Source organism: Dipodomys merriami, unplaced genomic scaffold (genome assembly GCF_024711535.1).
Source record: "Dipodomys merriami isolate MVZ:Mamm:240054 unplaced genomic scaffold, mDipMer1.0.p SCAF_85, whole genome shotgun sequence".
Lineage (NCBI taxonomy): Eukaryota > Metazoa > Chordata > Mammalia > Rodentia > Heteromyidae > Dipodomys > Dipodomys merriami.
Genome location: NW_027206457.1, coordinates 5,456,122 through 5,478,868, shown reverse-complemented (window position 1 = coordinate 5,478,868; position 22,747 = coordinate 5,456,122). Strand labels below are relative to the sequence as shown.

Below are 22,747 nucleotides of genomic sequence, written 5' to 3'. Positions count from 1 at the left end.
AGCAAGAGCACAAAGCTCTGAGCACAAGCCCCACTACACAAAAGCAGTACACACACACACACACACACAGAGAGAAATATATGAAGTATAGAGAATAGCACATCTGTTTAGAATCCGATTTATTGAATATTTTGAGCCCATTGTTAAGAAAGTCTCAAGAAAAGGCTTTTTAAATACTACTGGATAAAATACACCTGGTAACCCAAGAGTTAAATAGAAACATGTGAGATTAATGTTGACTTCAGAATAAACTGTATTGCCAGTGTGAATTTTTTTTTTTTTTGTCAGTCGTGGGGCCTGAACTCTGGGCCTGGGCGCTGTCCCTCAGCTCTTCAGCTCAAGGCTAGCGCCCTACCACTTGAGCAGCAGCGCCACTTCCGGCTTTTTCTGCTTATGTGGTGCTGAGGAATGGAACCCAGGGCCCCATGCATGCAAGGCAAGCGCTCTACCACTGAGCCACCTTCCCAGTCCCCAGAATAAGCTGTATTGCTAATAAACACCCATTCTACAGTCCATGAACCAAGGTAGTAACTGTAACTTCCAAGTGTTAAGAAATTTTCTAAGGGTCTGGGTATGGTAGCACATGACTATGATCCTATTTGTGCTTCCTAGGTAACTGGGATGAAAGATGCACACAACTATGCCTAACTTTTCGTTGAGATGGGATCTTGCTTTTTGCCCAGGCTGGCACCAAACTTCAATCCTTCTGATCTTCATCCCAAGTAGCCACACACCAAACCAGGTCCCCAGACCTTGTTTTGTCAGGATCTATGTGGCTTGTGCTGGCCTGGAGCTCAGTATTCTCTTGCATCACACCAGGTGAGAACATTCATGATTCATGAGAGAAGGCCAAAGTATCAACGTCAACAGGAGTTCAGGTGTTGATTAACTTACAAAACTGACCATAAAGTGTGACTGAATTGCTCAATCTTATGACACTTCTCCTGAATAAGAAAGTGGTATCTTGAAGTGGACTCTACTGATGAAGACAGTTGAAATTATAACAATATAGCCTTAAATTTAGTATACAAACTTTGTTGCTACTGCAGGGTATGAGGGAACTGACTAAAATGCTACCATGTACTATAGAAAAATGTTTTGTGAAAGGAATTTAACCAATATAGCAAATTTTGGGTTAAGAAATAGTCAGAACCTGGGGAGGGGGGATACAGGTGGAGGGGGATATGAGGGCAGGATATGGGAAGGGATAGGAAGGGGAAACAAAGGAGGAAGCAACAATGCTTGATAAGAAATGTACTCATTATCTTGCCCATGTAATTGTAACTCCTCTGTACAGTATTTTCATAATAAAAAATTAAAAAAAATTGTCAGAACCACTCACTATGCTGGATTTGATCAGTCAGCAGCCACTATCATCAAGGTAAGACCACCCAAGAGCAAAAAGAATATGACTTGCATAATTGTTTTTTAGGAATTAAGTTTCTTAAAGTACATACATTTTAGACACATGATATTACAAACTTTAGACTGAATATAAAATTATTTTATTTATTTATTTTTTTGGGGGGGAGTCCAGTCGTGGGGCCTGAACTCTGGGCCTGGGCACTGTCCCTCAGCTCTTCAGCTCAAGGCGAGCACTCTACCACTTGAGCTACAGCGCCACTTCTGGCCTTTTTTCTTTTTGGTTATGTGGTGCTGAGGAATTGAACCCAGGGCCTCATGCATGCAAGGCAAGCACTCCACCACTGAACCTTCCCAGCCATACTATAAAATAATTTTAAATAGTGGGAAACAAACAAAAATTATTTTAATACTTATTTTACTACAGCAGTCTGAAACTGCAAAGCATTTCCCCAAGGAATGCCTGTGATTTCCAACAAGGCAACCAAGGAGATATAATGAAAAAAGGGCACTTTCTTCAAAAATGGTGTTGAGAAAACTGAATATCCACATAAAAAGAATTAAAATAAACCTGCATTGAATGTCACATATAGAAGTCAATTCAAAATGGAATAAGACTAATTTTAAGGCCTGAAACCATAAAATTCTAGAAGAAAGCACAGATAAGTTTCTTGGTATTTAGCATAGCAATGATTTTTTTTTTGTTTTTGCATATCACAGGCAACCAAAACCTTAATATCAAACTAACAATCTTGTACATTGAATGGAGACAACAAAATGAAAGTCACAGAACAGAATAAGCTATTTGAAAAGTGTACATGTAATGAGTTAACATCCAGAATATATAAGGAACTCAAAAAAATATGAAGAAAATAATCTAACTGAAAATGACCAAAGGACAAAAAGACATTTCTCTAAAGACATATGTTAATGGCCAACATGTGTATAAAAAGATATCAATACCATAATCATGAGAAAAATGCAAATCAAAATCACAAAGATACCATCTCATACAAAACTTGGTTCATGCCAATATTACAGATTTATGTTTATAGTGCCAGCTATTTGAGATTCAGAGATCAAGACAATCACAGTTCAAGCCCAAATTGGGCAAAAGTTAAGCAAGATTCCTATTTTCGGTCAAGTGAGGTAAAAGCTCAAATTAGCCAGCAAAAAGTCAGAAGTTGAGCCTATGACTCAAGTGGTAGAGCACTAGCCTTAAGGCAAAAAAATGCTCAGGGACAGCATCCAGGCCCTATTCAAGCCCCAGGACTGGTGCACGCGTGCGTGCGCGTATACACACACACACACACACACACACTGTTGAGACGGTATTTTAAGTGCACGCGTGCGTGCGCGTATACACACACACACACACACACACACACACACACACACACACACACACACACACACACACACACTGTTGAGACGGTATTTTAAGTGCTCTGTCCATAAACAAATGGCTAAGTAAATGTGATAAAGGTATGTATGCATATCATCCTGACTTTAGTCATTCTGCAATATATTCATTATTAATCGAAAGATCACAGTGTATAATATATAATTTTATGTCAAGTGAAATAATTATTAATAATTCCTTTGGGATCAGACAGTATAAAAAAGTCTTAACATTTTATATCATTGGTCTCTCAGAAGAGAAAGGAGAATAGAAAAAACATCTGAATGATTGAAAAATTTACATACAGGGCTGGGAATGTGGCTTAGTGGTAAAGTGCTTGCCTAGCATGCATGAAGCTCTGGGTTCGATTCCTCAGTACCACATACACAAAAAAAGCAGGAAGTGGTGCTGTGGCTCAAGTGTAGAGTACTAACCTTGAGCAAAAGCAGCTCAGGGACAGTGCCCAGGCCTTGAGTTTAAGCCCCAGGACTGGCAAAAAAAATGTCTTTTTTTCCATACAGTGACCCCTCAACTATAGCAGGAGTTATATTCCAGAGACTCCTGCAATAAGTGAAAATCCACGACATCCCAGTGTTGTCCCTTGATATACTGCAGTTCACTTATTGCTACTTTGTGGATTTTTACCTATCATGGGAGTCTCTGGAATATAAAACCCACCGATAGGTGAGGTAGCACTATTTACATGCTTGTTTTGTTTGGTTTTAAACCCACAATACTGTGAAGCCACAATAAGTGAACCATGATATAGCAAGGGACGACTGTTTTTGTGAACGACATGAACCTACACACTTAAAAAGTAAATTCAAAAGAGGATAAATTCAGCAAAACCTATACACATACACATCAAAATCAATTCAGAGGAAACAAAAGACAAAAGTCTCCTGAAAACAGCCAGAGAAAACTTTGTTTTCCCCTTTGTGTCATATCAGAGCTTAACTCAGGGCGAGATGCTTCTAATAAGTTTTCTTTTTTTTCTTTTTTGGGTCCGGTCATGGGGCCTGATCTCTGGGCCTAGGCGCTGTCCCTCAGCTCTTCAGCTCAAGGCAAGCGCTTTACCACTGAGCCACCTTCCCAGCCTCCTAATAAGCTTTCTTAAACACAGCTGGCACCTACCACTTCAGCCACACCTCCAGTCCAGTATTTTGCTGTTAATTTAGGAGATGGAGTCTCACTGACTTTTCTGTCCTGACAGGCTTCCAACCATGATCTTCCAACCATGTCTTCCAGGTCTGTGTAGCTAATATTTTTTGTATATGTGTCAGTCCTGGGGCTTGAACTCAAAAAGTGGACACTGTCTCTAAGCTCTTTGTGCTGGAGGTTGGTGCTTTTTGAGCCACAGCTTCAATTCTGGCTTTTTAAAGAGTTAATTTGTAGCCAAGTATAGGTAAGAGTCTCATAGATTTTCCTGCCTGGGATGGCTTTCAAGTCTGGATCCTCAGATCTCAGCTTCCCATTCTAGCTAAGATCTGTAAGTGAGCCACGGGTGACAAACTCAGAGTAGCTTTTTTTGTTATTGTTGTTGATTGAAGGGCTTGAACTCTGGAGTTTTTTGTTTTTTGTTTTTTTTTGGTCGGTGGTGAGGCTTGAATTCTGGGCCTGGTTGCTGTCCTTCAGCTCTTCAGCTCAAGGCTAGCCCCCTACCACTTGAGCCACAGCACCACTTCCAGCTTTTTCTGCTTATGTGGTGCTGAGGATTCGAACCCAGGGCCTCATGCATGTGAGGCAAGCACTCTAGCACTGAGCCAACTTTCTAGCCCTCTGGAGATTTTTTTAAGTAACATGTTTATATAAGGAAAAAAAGTATTTGAATTACTACACATTTGCCAATGAAATCACAAAGGTAGAAAGCTATGATGTATTTTAATTTGCTGAAACAAAGGAACTGTCAACATTGAATTTTGTATCCAGAAAAATCATGAATTAGGGAAAAGTAACAGCAGATCAACTCCAAAAGAAATGCTAAAATAGTTTTTCAGCTGGAAAGAGTATGATACCAATGTAAACATCGAACATTAGGAATTAAGGAAGCATACCAGAAATATAAAAAAAAAAAACTTTTGAGTTTTTTTTTAAGAAAAAATTTAGCTGGGTGCATTGACACATACCTATAATCCCTGAATTTAGGAGTCAGAGGCAGGAGGATTACAAGTTTGAGAGCCACCTGAACTATACAAGATTCTGTCTTAAATAAAAATAAGGAAACAAAACAAAAACAACTCTAATAATTATAAGTGACAATTACAACATTCATAGGTTTCATAATTTTAATAGACAATGAAACAGAGAAAAATTATATAAATAGTTAAGATTTCTACAATCCACTTAAACAGTTAAAATATTGTCTTTAAGGGATTCATATAACTGTTTATGATAATAAAAGAACTATACAAGAAGACAGTTGCACATAATAAATAATAAAAAATGCTCAAAAGACTACTGAAGAGGGCCCAAGGAGAGAAAACAGAAACAGAAAAATATTGTAATACAGAGCCTATAATCCTAAATTATTCAGGATGCTGAGATCTGAGGATCACAGTTGGGAGCCAGTCCAAGAAGATTAAGTCCATGAGACTCTGGTCTCCATCACCAAAAAGCCAGAAGTGAATCTGTGGCTCAAGTGGTAGAATGTCAGCCTTGAACAAAAGAACTTCAGGAACAGAGCCAGGTCCTGAGTGCATGCACCTACCAACCCATACAATCAAAATAAAAAATAATATAGACAGATTTAAAAACGATGGAAAAGACATACCACACAAGCCAGGTGGTTTACACTACTTGGGAGACAGAGATTGTGAGGCTTAAAATTCAAAGGCCAGTCTGGGCAAAAGGTTTAGCTAGATCCTATCTCAACAACAAAAAGGTAGGATCAGTAGTATGCACCTGTTTCCCAGTTGGTGACATTCCCAGCTGGCCAGGCAAAAAATTGAGGCCCTATCTCAAAAATAGCCAAAATAAAAAGGGTTTGGAGGTATGGCTCAAGTTGTAGAGTACCTGCCTAACAAATGCAAGATCCTGAGTTCAAAACCCAGTAGCACCAAAGACAAAACAAAACAAAAAACATCTAATCAAAAGAAAAACATGCTAATCAAAAGAAAAATGGATTGTTCTTGTCTATTCAGAAGGTGAAGATCATCAGACAGCCTGCAGAACAGGCTAGCCTAGCAAAAGGTAGAGAGACTCCCATCTCAAAATTAGCCAGTTGTTGTTGCATATGCCTACTATTCCAAGCTATGAGTGATAACAGTCATAGATAGGAAAGCTATCCAAGACCAACTTGAGCAAAAATACGAGATCTTATACAAAAATAACTAAAGCAAAAAAGGGCCAGAGGTGTGGCTCAAGTGGTAGAGTACTTGCCTAATAAGCATGAGACTCTTAGTACAAACTCTATTACTGGCAAAAATTAAAAAATTTAAAAAGAAAAAAGAAAAAATGTTTCTAAGATATTGTTAGCAAATTAGTGAGAATAAAGCCAGATATTACATAATGACAAAAGGATCAACTTACCACGAATATATACCAAAGATATTTGTGTGCTCAATAACAAAACTGTCATCTTATCAAAAGTTAACAGAACTGAAGGGAAAACAGAACCATAATTACAGCACCATATCTGTCTAAAATAATGAAATCACACAAAATGTTTTCTGACCATAATAAAACAAACAACAAAAATTACTAATAGAAGTAACTAGACTAACCTTTAAATAAGTGGAAATGTAAATGTCAAGAAAATTAGAAAACATTCTGAATTGAACAAATATGAAAATACAGTACAACAAAATATTGTGGATAAAGCAAACATATATCCTTAAAGGCAAGTTCATAGAAAGCACATTTTCAAAACTATGAAACTATTTTTTTCAAATTGTAATCCTTACTAGTCCCCAAAGTATAATTTATTTGTTCTCCACTAAACTGGTTTTAATCTTGCTCAACATCATGATGGAAAACAGCAAATTTAAGGTATTAAATATTTTGTTAGAAAAGAATGATTTTAACAATTTAAGCTTCTTTTATAAATTTGAAAAGAGCAAATAAACACAAGGCAAATAGAAAGGAGGACATAATAAAACTTCAAAGAGAAAGCCAACAAAAATATTAATAAAGTATAGGCTAGTTCTTTGAAAAAATCAATAAAATTAATAAGCCTAAATTATTAGGGTTATTATTTTCTTCTAATACAAAGGAAGAAGATACAAAAGACCACTATCAGAAACAATGAAGAAAACATCACTATGGCAAAAACATGAAATGGTAAAAGAATACACAAACAATTCTACAAGCAAAATTTGCAACCATTCAGATAAAATGTACCAGCTTCTTAAAAATCATATCATATATTCAATTAGAAATATATCACTGAGTTGCTTACTATTAAATTTAGTTCATAGTAAAATCCTTCTCAAATAGAAATCTTGAGGCCACTATGGCTCCAATGGTAAATTCCACCAAATATTTAAATAACAATGTAATTCTACACATCTCCTTCAGAAAACAGGTAGAATAATTCCAATTCATTATATAAGAAACAAAGGTCACCTAATTTTATTTTTTTGTTGTTGATCGTGGGGCTTAAACTCTGGGACTGGGCGCTGTCCCTGAGCTCTCAAGCACTCTACCACTTGAGCTACAGCGTCACTTCTGGTTTTCTGGTCGTTAACTGAGTCTCATGAACTTTCCTGCCTCGGCTGGTTTTGAACCTTGATCCTTAGATCTCAGCCTCCTGAGTAGCTAGGATTACAGGTATGAGCCAACGGTGCCCTGCTACGGTCATTTTAATTTTGAAGCCAAAAATGCAAAGCGCTCCCGTAAAACAAAAAAAAATCCAAGATTAGCAAGTTGAAACCAGGTGAAAGTGGCTCAGGCATGTAATCCTAGCTGCTCAGGAGGTTGAGATCTGAGGATCATGGTTGGAAGCCAGCCCAGGCAGAAAAGTTCATGAGAAGGAAGTGGTGCTGTGGCTCAACTGGTAGAATGCTTGCCTTGAGCTGAAGAGCTGAGGGATAGCGTGCACCCAGGTCCAGAGTTCAAGCTCCACAACCGACCAAAAAAAAAAAAAAAAAAAGGAGAAAGAAAAGTTCATGAGACTCTAATCACAAAAAAGCCAGAAGTATAGCTGTGGCTCAAGTGATAGAGCACTATCCTTGTGCAAAAGAAGCTCAAAGACAGTGCCCAAGCCCTGACTTCAAGCCCCAGGACACAGACACACATACATACATACACACAAACTTTAAATTCCCAAGAATGTATTATGCAGCTCAGTTGATGAAGCACAGCTTTTACCTAGTCCCACACTATCGGTTGTGTTTATATCACTATGTGGTCTGCTGAGTGTTTTCCTGCTCTAAATTTTGTGAAAAAATGCCTCCCAAGAAAGCAAATAGTGCTGAAAAAGCAAAATAAAAGTTATGGTGATCCTTATAAATCAAAAAGGACATACAATGATATGATAAACTTAAAACTTTAGATTTGTTGAAAGGTGGTATATCTTTAGTAAAAATTGGCCAGCATTATGGGAAAATGAGTCAAGTACACTCAGTAGAGAAATGAACCTCTACACATTCTGAGCACTTGAAGCTTTTCTCAACAGTACTCTCTTTGGAAAGCAAGGATGCCAAGGATACTAAGGGTCACAGTACTGCATAATCCCAGCAGTCATTAGGGTGAGGCAGAATGGCAAGTTTCAATTTCAAAAAAACAAAAGAAAAACAAGCTTGGCACCAGTGGCTCATGTCTATGATCCTAGCTACTCAAAGGCTGAGATCTGAGGATAAGAGTTTTAAGCCAACCCAGGCAGGAAAGCCCATAAGACTCTTTTCTCCAATTAACCACCAAAAGAGCAGGAAGTGGAGCTGTGGCTCAAAGTGGTAGAGTGCTAGCCTTGAGTGAAAAAGCTCAGAGACAGAGCTCAGGGCACTCAAAAAACCTCAACACACACACACACACACACACACACACACACACACACACACACACACACACACACACACACACACACACACACACACACACACACACACACACACACACACACACACACCCTCAAAACACACACACACACACACACACACACAGCAGTCATATTTAAAATAGTAACTAGAAAATTAATACAATTACTAGTTAGGAAACCAAACTTAAAACAATTCTGAGGAAAGAAACCCATTACTTTCAAAAGCAACATAGAAGTTGCTTTTTTAAAAAGTATCTAAAATTTAAAGATATGTGGCTGTGGGCATGGTTCAAGTGGTGAAGTACCTGTCCAGTAAGCACAAGACCCTGAGTTCAATCCTGAGTTAAAAAAAAAAAAAAGTGAATTACCTTGGACAAAAATTTTAAGTCATGCCAGGCATGTCTCATGCCTGTAATCCTAGCTCCTTAGGAAGCTAAGATCTGAAGATTGTGGTTTAAAGCCAGCCCAGACAGGAAAGTCTGTGAGACTCTTATCACCAATAACTAATCAGAAAAAGCTGGAAGTGGCGCTGTAGCTCAAGTAGTAGAGCACTAGCCTTGAGCACAAAGAGGATCAGGGACAGCACCCAGGCTGAGTTCAATCCCCAGGACTGGCAAAAAATAAATAAATAAATGTTAAGTCATTTGTAATTTTTCTGTTTTGATGGTGCTGGGGATTTGAATCTGGAACCTCACATATACTAGGTAATATCAATAAACTGTATCTTCAGCCTTGCAATTCTATTTTTATCCCATCAGAATGTAAACTGTTTGGTAATAATATGATTGCTAAATGAAATGCACTTTGCAGTGTTTTCTTTACTTTCAGGTAATTTTTTTGTCTTGTTTTTCTGAGAGTGAATTTTGCTATACGTACCTAGGCTGGCCTCAAACTCACTATGTATCCTTGAACTCATTATAATACTCCTGCCTTTCCTTCCCAAATGCTGAGATTACAAGTATCTACCACCAACCTAGCTGCTTACTTTTTAGATAATCTATATTTAAACATAACCCAAAGCTTCCATGTCCATGAAAATGGGAAAAAAATGTCCATGTTTGCTTAAAACTAAACATAACAAATCAAACAAAAACAAAATCAAACATCAAGTATTAAATTATTCCCCAAAATATTGTGGAATACCATGGAATTAGAAAGTCAGAAAGAAGTTTACGCTACAAATATTTCTATAGTTTCTATATATAATTCTCCAAAATTACTTGTATTAATCTGAATCAAATTTTAAGATACATATATCTTCAATAAACCCATAGAACCATTTCAGTACAATGTGAATGATTATTACTTATAGATGTTATAGCAGAATAAATTTTGGTTCAAGTAACTAAAGAACTATAATAACACTTGTAAGACATTTGGTGATAAGAGGGGTTTCTTTCATCACCATTGACAAAGTAGTACTTTTTTTCTGGGACCATTTTACAACAGACCTAGACAAACTTTATAACAAGACAGCTTACAAACATATCTATTATATGTTCTATATATATTTTAGAGAAACTGGCTAAAAGAGTTCTGTCACAAAACAGAAACATCTAATTTGCTGCTCTAACTGAGGAGCTTTAAATATGCCAACAAGCTGACATTATGAGCATATGAAGGAAATTAAGTTTCTACATGGCAAGCTTATGTCAGTATCTTTCTTTAACCATAGCCAATTAATATTTTAATATTATATTCCTCTAAAGTCCTCAGCTGTAAGGGGATACACTGTAACAACAAGTATTCTTTAAAGAGATGTCAACTCCACAAGCCGTTCTTGCTTTTCCTTATTAATCACTTTTAAGCTTTCATGGTAAAAATAAAAGTTTTTGAATAGTATGTTTCAAAGATAAAAATCACATTTTATTATTAGGAAAACATTATTACTAGGAGTTTAATGCAAACAAAATAAATTTAGTAGTACCTTCTGGTAGTTATGAGGAAACAGGTTCTTAGGAAAATCTAAAATCTTAATAGTGTACTTCTTAAGCTCCCTCTGCTGGCTACCAACCTAAATAAAGGAAAAAAATGTAGGCCTGTTTTCTTTAGGGAGATAAAAGGCTATGCAAGCTTAAGGACAAAACTGGCAATGCTACTGCTGAAACTGAAAGAGAACTATAACTGGCAATAATTACTGATAGAGATTTCTGAATATTTACAACACACAAAAAATTATAAATGAGGGGATAGATATGCCAATCACTGTGCCCACAAGTACGTATAAGTATTGTGTGCCACTTAAAAATAATCATATATACATAAAAAGAGGATTCTATTAAATTGGGACAAAGTCTTACAAATAACTCCCCTAATAAGAATGTGAGACTTCCATAGGCTGGAAGGAGAAGGAATTGTAAAGAAGTGACATTAATGCCAAATTTGAATGTGTTAATCATTAAATTGGTAGGTCAAAATACAAAAATATTTAGCACAAAATAAATTAACTGTAAGTGCTTATGAATTAACATAAAAATTAAGAACTAAAATACTATTTCACAAACCACTAGGACAAAAAGCTATATTTCACACTATTTAATCTACTTACTTTCAATATTAAGGTTTATTTTTCTTCCAGAGTAAGGTTAAGTAACAGGATGTTTAAATGAACATCCACTTAGATAAAATATTACTGCTTAAACATGGCTAAGAAATACTTGCATGTAATAAATATATTTTATGTTTAGCTTAACAGGCACCATCTTAAAAGCAGAAAAGCTTTTTTAACCAATAAATAAATTACATTCAAGAAAACAAGGTGTTTAAATCTGAAGTATATCTTTAAATGTTTTTCTTCATATAGCACCCAAACTTCTAAACTGTCTAGAAAGAGTCTCCTAAAATATAACTCCACCTTGAGTCATAAAAATTCCCCTCAAAAAAATCAGCTGAAGACAAATTTACGGTTTATATTAATTCCCCCTTCAATTATCAATTGCCAATTTATTGAAAGTAAATGAATTGTATGTAATCTGTTAGTGCTGAAAATCTGAAATATACATATGTAAAAGTCACTCTTTCTGACAGTGTTTAAAATATTGCATCTCTGGTGGCAAATCTGAAAACTATTAAGCATTTTCATCTCTAGTTCTCATACTTCCACCTCTACTCTCACCTTTTTTATCCTCTTAACATCCATCCAGCATTGTTAGTTTTTGTAAATACCCTTACTTATCCCAACACAAAAATTGACAATACTCCTTGGTAAAAAAAGAAATCCCATAATAATACAAACCTACAGCTTTGTACTCAAACTGTGGCACAGGCTAAATGATAGGAAAAAAAAAATATCAGTGGCCCTTATTGATGCTGCCAGAATGCTCCATAATGGTTTGAGAATTTGCTGATGTAATCCTGAAGAATGTTTTCAACAAATTTTGTAGACAAATATCAGAGAATAAGTCTTTGATTGATAATTTTTCTATTTATTTCTGCCAAGGCGACTGAAAACACGAAAGCCTTTTCATCAGAGAGGTTAGCATAGATGTCAATTTCCTTTTCCTGTTTTTCTGTTAAAAGAAAAAGGGAAAGCTTAACACGGAAGGCAGTATTTTTTCAAAAGAAAATTTTAAAACTTTTAGCTATTAAATGGCAATATAATGCATAAGATAGTAACATTCGACGCCACACTATTGAATTGAAAAAGATTTTTGTTAGTCAGAGGTACTCTTGGAATGAAGACCAAATGAAGAATATATATTTCTTTGTACAATCTAATGGCTATATCATTCTGTAATAATCTTGTGTCTATTAGTATGAATTTCTCAAAATTTTCTCACTCTACAAGATGGTCCATCCTGAACATTAATGGTAACTTTATTAATACATGATCATCTCCACCTTAACCCGCTTAGAAGAAACAAGAATAACTGACTTTTTAATTTCTATTTTTCTCTTCTTGATGGATCCAAATTCAAAGCTCATAATAGAAAATTTGAGAAAAAGGAACATCATTAAAATATGAAACAAAGTAAAAATGAACATCTTGTTAAAAATTAACAAGATGTTAATTTTTTATTAAGCAACTTATTATAAAGGTGATGTACAGAAGGGCTACTGTTTTGTAAATTGTGTAAGTACATTTCTTTTTGGATAATGTCATCCCTTCCTTCATTCTCATCCAGTTTCTTCCTCTTTCCCCCCTCTCCCCCCGCCCATAAGTTGTATAGTTCATTTTTAACATAGGATTTACTGAGTACCACTGCTGCATTTTTTATATGTATTATTTCTAATTTTTTAAGGCTTTACTAATAATCATTTTTTCTTCTTTTTCTGTCTATGTGTATCTGTACGTGTACTTGCAAGTATAGAAGGGCTTTTAACTCGGCCTCAGGCTTTCTCTCAGCTTTTTGCTTATGGCTAGTGCTCTACCAGTTGAACAATACCTTAGGTCCAGCTTTTTTCCTGGTAAATTGAGAATAAGAGGATTTTTCAGTTTATGCCTGGCTATGAACTGTGGTCCTCAGATCTCAGCCTCCTGAGAAGCTAGTATTATAGTCATGAGCTACCACTATGCAACTTTTTGTAATTTTTGCTAATTTAATCAAAGTTAAATGTGCATATCATCTAGTCAAATTATTTTTACAAAAACTCTTTAAATTCAACTACTTTTTCAAGTTGCTCCTTTATGGCTTGGCTTGTTTTTGTGCCAGTCCTGAACTGGGGACCTGGGCACTATTCCCGAGTTCTTTTTCTCAAGGCTAGTGCTCTACCACTTTGGGCCAGTGTTTTGGTAGTTAATTGGAGATAAAAGTCTCAGGGACTTTCCTGTCCAGGCTAGCTGCAAGCCTCAAGCCTCAGATCTCAGCCTCTTTTTTTTTTTTTGTCATGGGGCTGGAACTCAGGGCCTGGGTGCTGTCTGAGCTCTTTTGTTTAAGGCTAGCTCTCTACCCCCTTTGAGCCACAGCGCCACTTCCGGGTTTTCTAGTTGTTAATTAGAGATGAGTCTCACAGACTTTCCTGCCCCAGCTGGCTTTGAACTACAATGCTTAGATCTCAGCCTCCTGAGTAGCTAGGATTACAGGCATGAGCCACTGCCACTTGACTTCCTTTTTGTTTTTAACAGAAAAACAAATCCATCTACAAGTAACATTTTCAGATGCTCATCTTAGTTTTAGACATAAATTTTCTAGCATGGAACATTCATCTTAATGCTTTGCATCTCTTGTTCCCACTTCAAACAGTGAACATTTCCTTGTCTCATAACTAAATTATATTTTGGGGAACGTCTTTACATTACAGCTCTGTGAATGATGATATTTTTCTCGTGCATTAGTTTCCTTGAAGTGATTCTTTTTTATTAATTTGTCATTCAATTCAAATTCTCTCTTCATATATAAATCTTCCAAGATGTATACACACACTAGGTATTTCCTTTGTTTTGTCTTTTTAAAGGAAAACCTGATCATTCTTTAGGTCTAATGTACCATCACCATCTTGTAATCTTTTTTTTAAATTTTTTTTTATTGTGAAAATACTGTACAGAGGGGTTACAATTACATGGGCAAGATAATGAGTACATTTCTTATCAAGCATTGTAACCTCTTTCTTTGTTTCCCCTTCCCATCTTCCCCCTGCCCCCCCCATAATCTTTTTTTTTCAAAATTAATCTGAGGATTTTATCTTCTCTCGAGTTAGATATTCTTGGCTTTTCATTGTGGTGTCATGTAATTTGCAATAGCTTCCTGAGAAAGGGAGTATGAGCAGCAAAATTTTGGAGTCCTTGAGTATAAGAAAGCATCGTTACTGGGGCCGGGAAGGTGGCTCAGTGGGAGAGCACTTGCCTTGCATGCCTGAGGCCCTGGGTTCGATTCCTCAGCACCACATAAGCAAAAACGAAAAAAGCCAGAAGTGGCGCTGTGGCTCAAGTGGTAGAGTGTTAGCCTTGAGCTGAAGAGCTGAGGGACAGCGCCCAGGCCCAGAGTTCAGGCCCCATGACTGGACTCCCCCCCCCCCCCGCAAAAAAAAATTTCTTTAGGGGCTGGGAAGGTGGCTCAGTGGTAGAGCACTTGCCTTGCATGCATGAGGCCCTGGGTTCGATTCCTCAGCAACACATAAGCAAAAAGAAAAAAAGCCAGAAGTGGCGCTGTGGCTCAAGTGGTAGAGCACTAGCCTTGAGCTGAATAACTGAGGGACAGTGCCCAGGCCCAGAGTTCAGACCCCATGACCAGACCCCACCCAAAAAAAGAAAGCATCATTACTATATTTCAAGTTATAGTTTGGCTGAGCAAAAACTGTTGAGGAGTACCCTAAGAATGATTAAGATAATAAATTATCTTCTGACTACTGGTGTTATTGTGGAGAAAACTCAAAACTTTTCCTGAAGTTATTTTAAATTATTGCCAAATTTACATACAGTAAAACACAGATCACCTTAAATGGAAAATAAGTTCTAACAGATGTGTACTCCCACTGTAATCAAGATCCAGAAAACTTTCTGCACTCTAGCATATTTATATTCTTTTACTAAACTCACCAGCACCCATAAATTCATTTTGCCTTTCCTTAAACTTCATTAACATTGTATTGTTTTTGTCTGGCTTCTTTTTTAATGAATTTAAAAATTCAACCAATATTCATGTAACAGGAGACTTTCTTGATAACTGGGTTACCACTGTATTAATTCAAATACTATTTTAATTATTTCCTTTTTTTTCTGAAAGTTTAGGAATTTTTTCTTTAACCAAAGAGCTACTGATTATACTGATTATATATTCGATTATATATTGATTATACTGATTATGTATTTTGATTATATATTTTGGTATTTATGTTTAGCCATCCACTTGATCAGGATTTTATGGGCACTTCTTTTTTGGTAGTACTGGTATATGAACTTAGGGTTTTAAGTTGGTAGGGAAGCACTCAATTGACTGAGTCATACCTCCACCTTTTTAGCTCTGCTGATTTTGGAGATAGGGGTCTCATTTCTTGCTCAGGCTTACCTGGATCACAGTCCTAGTATGCTTCCCAGTGTAGTGAAAACTTTCTTCTTAATTTCCTTTTTCCTTTTTCTGAAACCTTCTTACTGCTATATTTCCAAGAATTTTCAATTTTATCTTTAAACTTTTGCTAAAGTTTCTATTCCTGTAATTTTTTGTTGTTGTTGTCAGTTGTGGGGTTTGAACTCAGGGCCTCGGTGCTGTCCATGAGCCTCTTTGTGCTCAAGGGTAGTGCTCTTACCACTCGAGCTACAGTTCTAATTTCTGCTTTTTTTTTTTTTTTTTTTTTTGGGTCCGGTCATGGGGCCTGAACTCTGGGCCTGGGCGCTGTCCCTCAGGTCTTCAGCTCAAGGCTAGCGCTCTACCACTTGAGCCACAGCGCCACTTCCGGCTTTTTTTTTTTTTTTTTTTGCTTATGTGGTGCTGAGGAATTGAACCCAGGGCCTTGAGCATGTAAGGCAAGTGTTCTACCACTGAGCCACCTTCCCAGCCCCTGCTTTTTTTTTTTTTTTTTGGTAGCTAATTAGAAGTCTCATAGACTTTCCTGCCTAGTCTGGGTTCGAACTGAGATCCTTAGGTATCAGCCTCTTCAGTAGGTAAGATTACAGGCGTGAGCCACCAGTGCCCCAAAGTCCATATTTTTGAAGTCCATTTTCCATGTGCATAAGTTACAACTACTTTTCAAATATCATAGTTACTGTTTTGACTAATTACATTTTATTTTAACTAAAGATCTAAATGCTTTAAATTTTTTTCTTTTCCCTATAAAAATTTGTTCTAATTTATCTTTTCTTTCCTTTTGATTTAGGCTCAGTTTTTCCCACTGGATGCTTTCTTCCAGATATCTGAGTCATTTCTGATAATGTGCTCATTTTTAAAAGTGTGAGCAAAAAAGATGATTAGAACCTTGAGCACATGGGTGGAGCCTAACACTGGTTATCAGTCAGAATGATAAGCCATTTCTTTGTGTAATCGCCAGCCATAGTATTTAAATATGAGGCCTTTTCTCTTGAGCTCTTAGGATTTCCTAGAGAACATTACTTCCAATCTCTTTTATGTGGAAGATACGAAACAGCCAAAGAACTCAATATTTACCACGTCCAATTTCCATTCAGTCTTCCACTGCCCTCAACAATGCCTGGTATTCCTTATACCAGAGATTGTGTTTTTATTTTATCCTTCTCAAAAGATAAATTTAGGGCTGGGGGACTTTCCTTTTCTATTTTTCCTCCTTCCTCTATTCTTTTGTAAAACAGAAAATAATAAAGTCAAAATTTTAAAGTTTTGTTTTCAGATAGTCAGGTTTTCCTTAATTCTGATGTTAAAATAAACTTAAAGCTTCCTTCAAATTTTTAAATGCCTTAAAATCAAGGAACCAATAAAAACATGGGTAAGTAGCTACTTGGTCTTCAGAAGCATTACCAAAAACATCTATTTTAGAATATATAAACATTAAAGAAATTCATGGTTCCTATCCAAACTAAATTTAGAGAACAATGGTCTACATCTCAATCATCTCATTTTTATCAAGTCTAATAGAACACACAAGTGTGACCATTGGCCTACATATTATTCATAACTTTTTTCACTATTATGACAAAGTTGAGTAGTTGTGACAGAGTTTAAAATATCATATCTACTACCAGGCTGTTTGTAGAATACAATATCCTGCTGCTATCTGTGTCTATATTAAAAGATTACAGTTTATTCAGGTAGAGTGGCATATATCTATAATTGAGACTGAGGCAGGTAAATTGTTGAGTTAGAGGAAGGCCTGGATAGTGACAATCTGTCACACAAAACAATAACAACAATTTAATGCTACAAACCTTGCTATGAGCAATTTTCTTGTTTCAAAAAGCAAATAAATATTGAGAACTTACTTGAACTGTGAATGTATAGGCTCTAGGTTCAATGTCTAGATCACAAAAAAGAAAGTGAAGAGAAGTGTATCTTTTTTTTTTGGTCAATTGTGGGGCTTGAACTTTGAGCCTGGGCACTGTCCTTTGGCTCTTCAGCTCAAGACTAGCACTCTACCACTTGAGCCACAGTGAGACTTACAGCTTTTTCTGCTTATGTGGTGCTGAGGAATCGAACCCAGGGCCTCATGCATGCAAGGCAAGCACTCTACCACTGAACCACCTTCCCAGCCCCAAAGAAGTGTATCTTATATCTCATACTAAAAATAAGCTTTTTAAAAAATATTCTAGTGGGGTGCCGGTGGCGCACGCCTGTAATTCTAGCTACTCAGGTGGCTGAGATCTGAGGATCATGGTTCACAACCAGCCAGGGCAAGAAAGTCTGGGAGACCCTTATCTCCAATAATGGTAATGGCACTGTGGCTCAAGTGGTAGAGTGCTAGCCTTGAGCTGAAGAGCTGAGGGACAGCGCCCAGGCCCAGAGTTAAAGCACCATGACTGACAAAAAAAAAAAAAAAAAAAAAAAAAATCCATGCTGGCACTGGTGGCTCATACCTGCAATCGTAGTTATTAGGGAGGCTGAGATCTGATGATTTAGGTTTGAAGCCAGCCTGAGCAGGAAAGTCCCTGAGATTCTTATCTCCAATTAACTACCAAAAAAAATCTGGAAATGGAGCTGAAGCTCAGGTGGCAGAGCCTTGAGCTCTGCTTTGAGCACAAAAAGCTCATCGGGAACAGCACCCAGAATCCAAGTTCAAGCCCCAGGACCAGCAATGAAAAATAAATTAAAATTCTAAAAGTGGGCACCCAGTAGCTCACACCTATAATCAGCTACTCAGGAGGCTTAAGTTTAAGATCACCTTATGAAGCTAGCCTGGGCAGGAAAGTCCATAAAACTTTTATCTCCAATTAACCACTAAAAAGATGCAAGTGAAGGCCAGGCTCTGGTGTTAGCTACTCAGGAGGCTGAGATCTGAGGCTCGCGGTTCAAAGCCAGTCAGAGCAGGAACAGCTTCCCTGAGACTCTTATCTCCAATTAACCACCAGCAAACTGGAAGTGGCGCTGTGGCACAAGTGGTAGAGCATTTGCTTTGAGCTGAAGAGCTCAGGGACAACACCCAGACCCAGAGTTCATGCCCCATGACCAACCAAAAACCACCCCCCAAAAAGAACAAAAAACAAAAAACCAAGATGGAAGCGGAGCCCAAGGTTGGTAGAACACCAACTTCAGGAAAAAAAAAAAAAAAAGCTAAAGGACAGAGCCCAGGTCCTGAGTTCAAGCCCCAGTACCAGCATTAAAAAAAGAAAGAGGGCTGGGAAGGTGGCTCAGTGGTAGAGCATTTGCCTTGCATGCTCGAGGCCCTGGGTTCGATTCCTCAGCACCACATAAGAAAAAAGCTGGAAGTGGTGCTGTGGCTCAAGTGGTAGAGTGCTAGCCTTGAGCTGAAGAGCTGAGGGACAGCGCCCAGGCCCAGAGTTCAGGCCCCACAACCGGACCCAAAAAAAAACAAAAAACAAAAAAAAAAAACAGAAAAGGCTGGAAGCAGCACTGCGGCTCAAGTGGTAGAGTGCTAGCATTGAGCACAAAGAAGTTCAGGGACAGTGCCTAGGCCCCGAGTTCAAGCCCCAGGACTAGAAAAAAAAACATAAAATAAACGGAAAATATCTAAACAATATTTACTGACAAATGCTTCTCTAAGAAATAATGAAATAAAAGTACAAGTCCCAGCACAGTAAAAAGAATTCATTTCCTCAAAAAAAAAAAAAAAATTTGTTTTCTCATCTCCTCTTACCACCAGATGCATTCCTTCTCTATTCTTTCACTTATATGCCTTTTTACTTCTTCATCTATGCTGATGTTTCTTTATCCAGTTTCCCTTCTATGTCGTTGACATGGATTTTTCTAGTGATCTCATATTATTAAAGAAGCACATTGAAATTAAGCAAATAACTCTCAGGAAGAGTAAAACAGTGAAATTAAAGGAATTAAAGAGTAGCTAATTACAGCTTTTGTAAAATGCAGTTAATTATGATATAACCTTATTCCTTTAAAAAACACAATTAAGACACTTTCAATTTGGGGGGAAAAAAGCTAGTGATTAGTTATTTCCCCTAAGGGAACTAAATTTATTCAAATAAAACTAACAAATCTTAGAGAAGACTGATGAACAGATAGAAAATTCTCAGTGTCTCAAGTACCAAAAATTTAGTTACATAGAAAGCACTAACATACCTAAGACTATCTGAGAAAAAGTGTAAGTAACTAATAATGTAAGAAATTATACATTTCACTTAAGCTAAAACTATTGACAGAGGTTTCTAAATTATTATAAAGAAGCTGGGCGTTGGTGGTTTACGCTTGTAATCCTAGCCACTCAGGAGCCTGACATCTGAAGATTTCAGTTTGAAACTAGCCCTGACTGGAAAGTCCATGAGATTCTTTATCTCCAATTAACCACTGAAAAACAGGAAGTGGTGCTGTGACTCAAAGTCGTACTGCACTAGCCTTGAGCACAGAAGCTCAGGGACAGTGCCTAGGCCCCCTTAAGCCCCATGATCAATTAAAAAAAAAATGACAGGTAATGTCTTTACTTCCAATAATTACTATCGTCTCAAGTTTTAAGACATTCTCAATTTTTTTTAACTTTTATATAATTTTATATAATTTTTTTTTTTTTTTTTGGTCAGTTGTAGGGGCTTGAACTCTGAGCCTGGGAGCTGTCCCTGAGCTCTTCAGCTCAAGGCAAGTGCTCTACCATTGAGCCGCAGCACCACTTTCCATTTTCTGTGGTTAATCGGAGATAAGAATCTCATGGATTTCCTGCTCAGGCTGGCTTTGAACCATGATCTTCAGATCTCAGCCTCCTGAACAGCTAGGATTACAGGCGTGAGCCACCAGCACCCTGCAGCTTTTACATCATCTTTATTCTGAGCCAACTTGCATGTGTATCATTACCCCCATCACGTCAAACTACTGTAGGAATCATATTCCTTGTTATATATGTGAAAACTCATACTCAACAATGAGTTATGGGTTGCAAAAGAGGATTTATTGTTTGCACCTGTAAGTCTTTGTTGCAACATTCTCAACTTTTAAAAGTATACAGGACTTAAATATATTCTCCTTACTCTTTCTCTTTTTTTTGGGGGGGGGGTCCGGTCGTGGGGCCTGAACTCTGGGCCTGGGCACTGTCCCTCAGCTCTTCAGCTCAAGGCTAGCGCTCTACCACTTGAGCCACAGCGCCACTTCCGGCTTTTTTCTTTTTGCTGAGGAATTGAACCCAGGGCCTCTGGCATGCAAGGCAAGCGCTCTACCACTGAGCCAACTTCCCAGCCCTCTCCTTACTCTTTCATATATTGTAATTCTCCATGGTGAAAAAAATTATTTTGGAGTCTTTAACTCTTCATTTCCTGCATGGAAAGCAAGAAAGGTTTCTTTCATTTTCTATTTCTCCCTACTTAACTCTGTTACATATAAAAAAATCCTTGCTAAAACTTTCACCTTGTGAAATACCTTTCATAATTAGATCTCAAGAACCTGTGATTCTTCCTGGTAACTAGGAAAGTGAGGGAAGCCTTCACCCAAACCGTGATGACAAAAACTGATGAGGCTGAGCTAGGAGTTGAGCCTAACAAAAATTGTAATTATTTTTTTCTTTAGTCAGCATCCAGCTGGCTGAAATTGACTAATTCCTCAGCTCCCCTTGAAACTTAATGTGTCCTAAAGTGGACTAAATTCTCTGCCCTAAGGCTTGTTCATAACATATGAATATCAGCAAGAAAAAAAAAAAAAAACCACGAAAAGGAGATAGCTTTGGTCCCAGGATATGCAGGAGAAAAATCAAGGGTTGGAAGAGAAAATGTACCATTATTTTACAATATATTCATTTTACCCACAAATTCTCATATAAACATTGAAAGCTAAAAAAAAAAAACTACCACTTGGGAAAAATTTAAGATATATATACTCCTTCATAAAGAGAAGACCTGTAAGGAAAAACAAAAATATACTTAAGATCTAGAAGAATTCACCTGCAACACACCTGTGATTCACACCTGTAATCCTAGCTATTAAGGAGGCTGAGATCTGAAATCAAGGTTTGAAGCTGGCCACGACAGGAAACTAAATAAAACTCTAATCTCCAATTAATCACCAAAAAAAAGTCACAAGTGGTGCTGTGGCTCAAGTGGTAGAGATGCAACTTTGAGCAAAAAAGCTAAGAGGCCAAGGCCTTAAGTTCAAGGCCTAGTACTAGCACACACACAAAAAAAAAAATCCCAGAAAAACAAAAAATAATTCACCTAAACTATACAAAAGCTGCTCAATCTAGGGTGTATGAAAATCTCCCAATAAGCAATTTAAAAATGGATTCCAAAAAGAACTTAAGTAGTAAAGTTTCTTTACTCCCATTATAGCAGCTTGAAGTAAGTCTTGTACTTTTCTTTTAAAAAAAACCTTACAATCATTTCAATACATGTCATATACATTTATTTTAGTGGATATAATACAAAGAATTATTCCTAAACACTACAACCATCAGTCTATAGCAAAGTAGATTTTACCCTTTTGTTTTCCAAAGGGTATTCTGAAGTGACTAGAGTTTAAACCTAGGACTCTGAGTTTGCAAGATATACTTGCTGGGTTACAAGCACTTGAGTCATATATCTAGCTCTGGTTTTTGCTGGTTATTTGGAGATGAGAGTCTCCAAATTTATTTATTTAGCCTTAACTGGCTTTGAACCTAAATCCTATCTCAGCCTCAGAGGAACTAGGACTACAGGCATGAGCACTGTGTTTGTTGGCTTGTTTTTAACTTAGTATCTACCACAAATATTTCAAAACTAAAGTAGGAGTTTTGATTGTAAGTCCAAGACTTCAAAGTTACCACTCTCTTCATTGCTATCTAATTAATCATCTCTAATCAAATTAAGATTCAAAAAAAAAGCTGCAAGGATTTATTCATACCTCTTTCTTCCTCATGTTTTTTGGCAGATGCACTTTTAGGTCTTCCTCTTCCTCGTCTGATATGATCTGAATGGCTGTTACTTCGAGATCTCTTTCTGTTTTCTAAATCTTTATTTACTGTTGAATTTATCTTCTCTTTCCTAACTCTCTCTGTTCGCCTCCTCTTGGCCTCATGCTTGTTTT

The 22,747-nt window shown here is 37.1% G+C and overlaps 1 protein-coding gene and 1 pseudogene across 7 annotated transcripts in view; both read right to left on the bottom strand.

The window, feature by feature from the left end:
* Positions 1-103: 103 nt before the first annotated feature.
* Positions 104-22,747, bottom strand: part of CUNH16orf87 (chromosome unknown C16orf87 homolog) — a 78,261-nt gene continuing 55,617 nt past the window's right edge. For all 7 annotated transcript variants that reach the window (XM_070011916.1, XM_070011913.1, XM_070011914.1 and 4 more), the window contains 2 exons: positions 22,565-22,747; positions 104-12,247 (listed from right to left, as the gene is read on the bottom strand). In XM_070011916.1, the coding sequence (XP_069868017.1) occupies positions 12,129-12,247; positions 22,565-22,747 (302 nt within the window). In that variant the 3' untranslated portion in view covers positions 104-12,128. The remainder of the gene's footprint in view (positions 12,248-22,564) is intronic.
* LOC138820272 (small nucleolar RNA SNORA40) lies at positions 20,583-20,702 on the bottom strand (annotated as a pseudogene).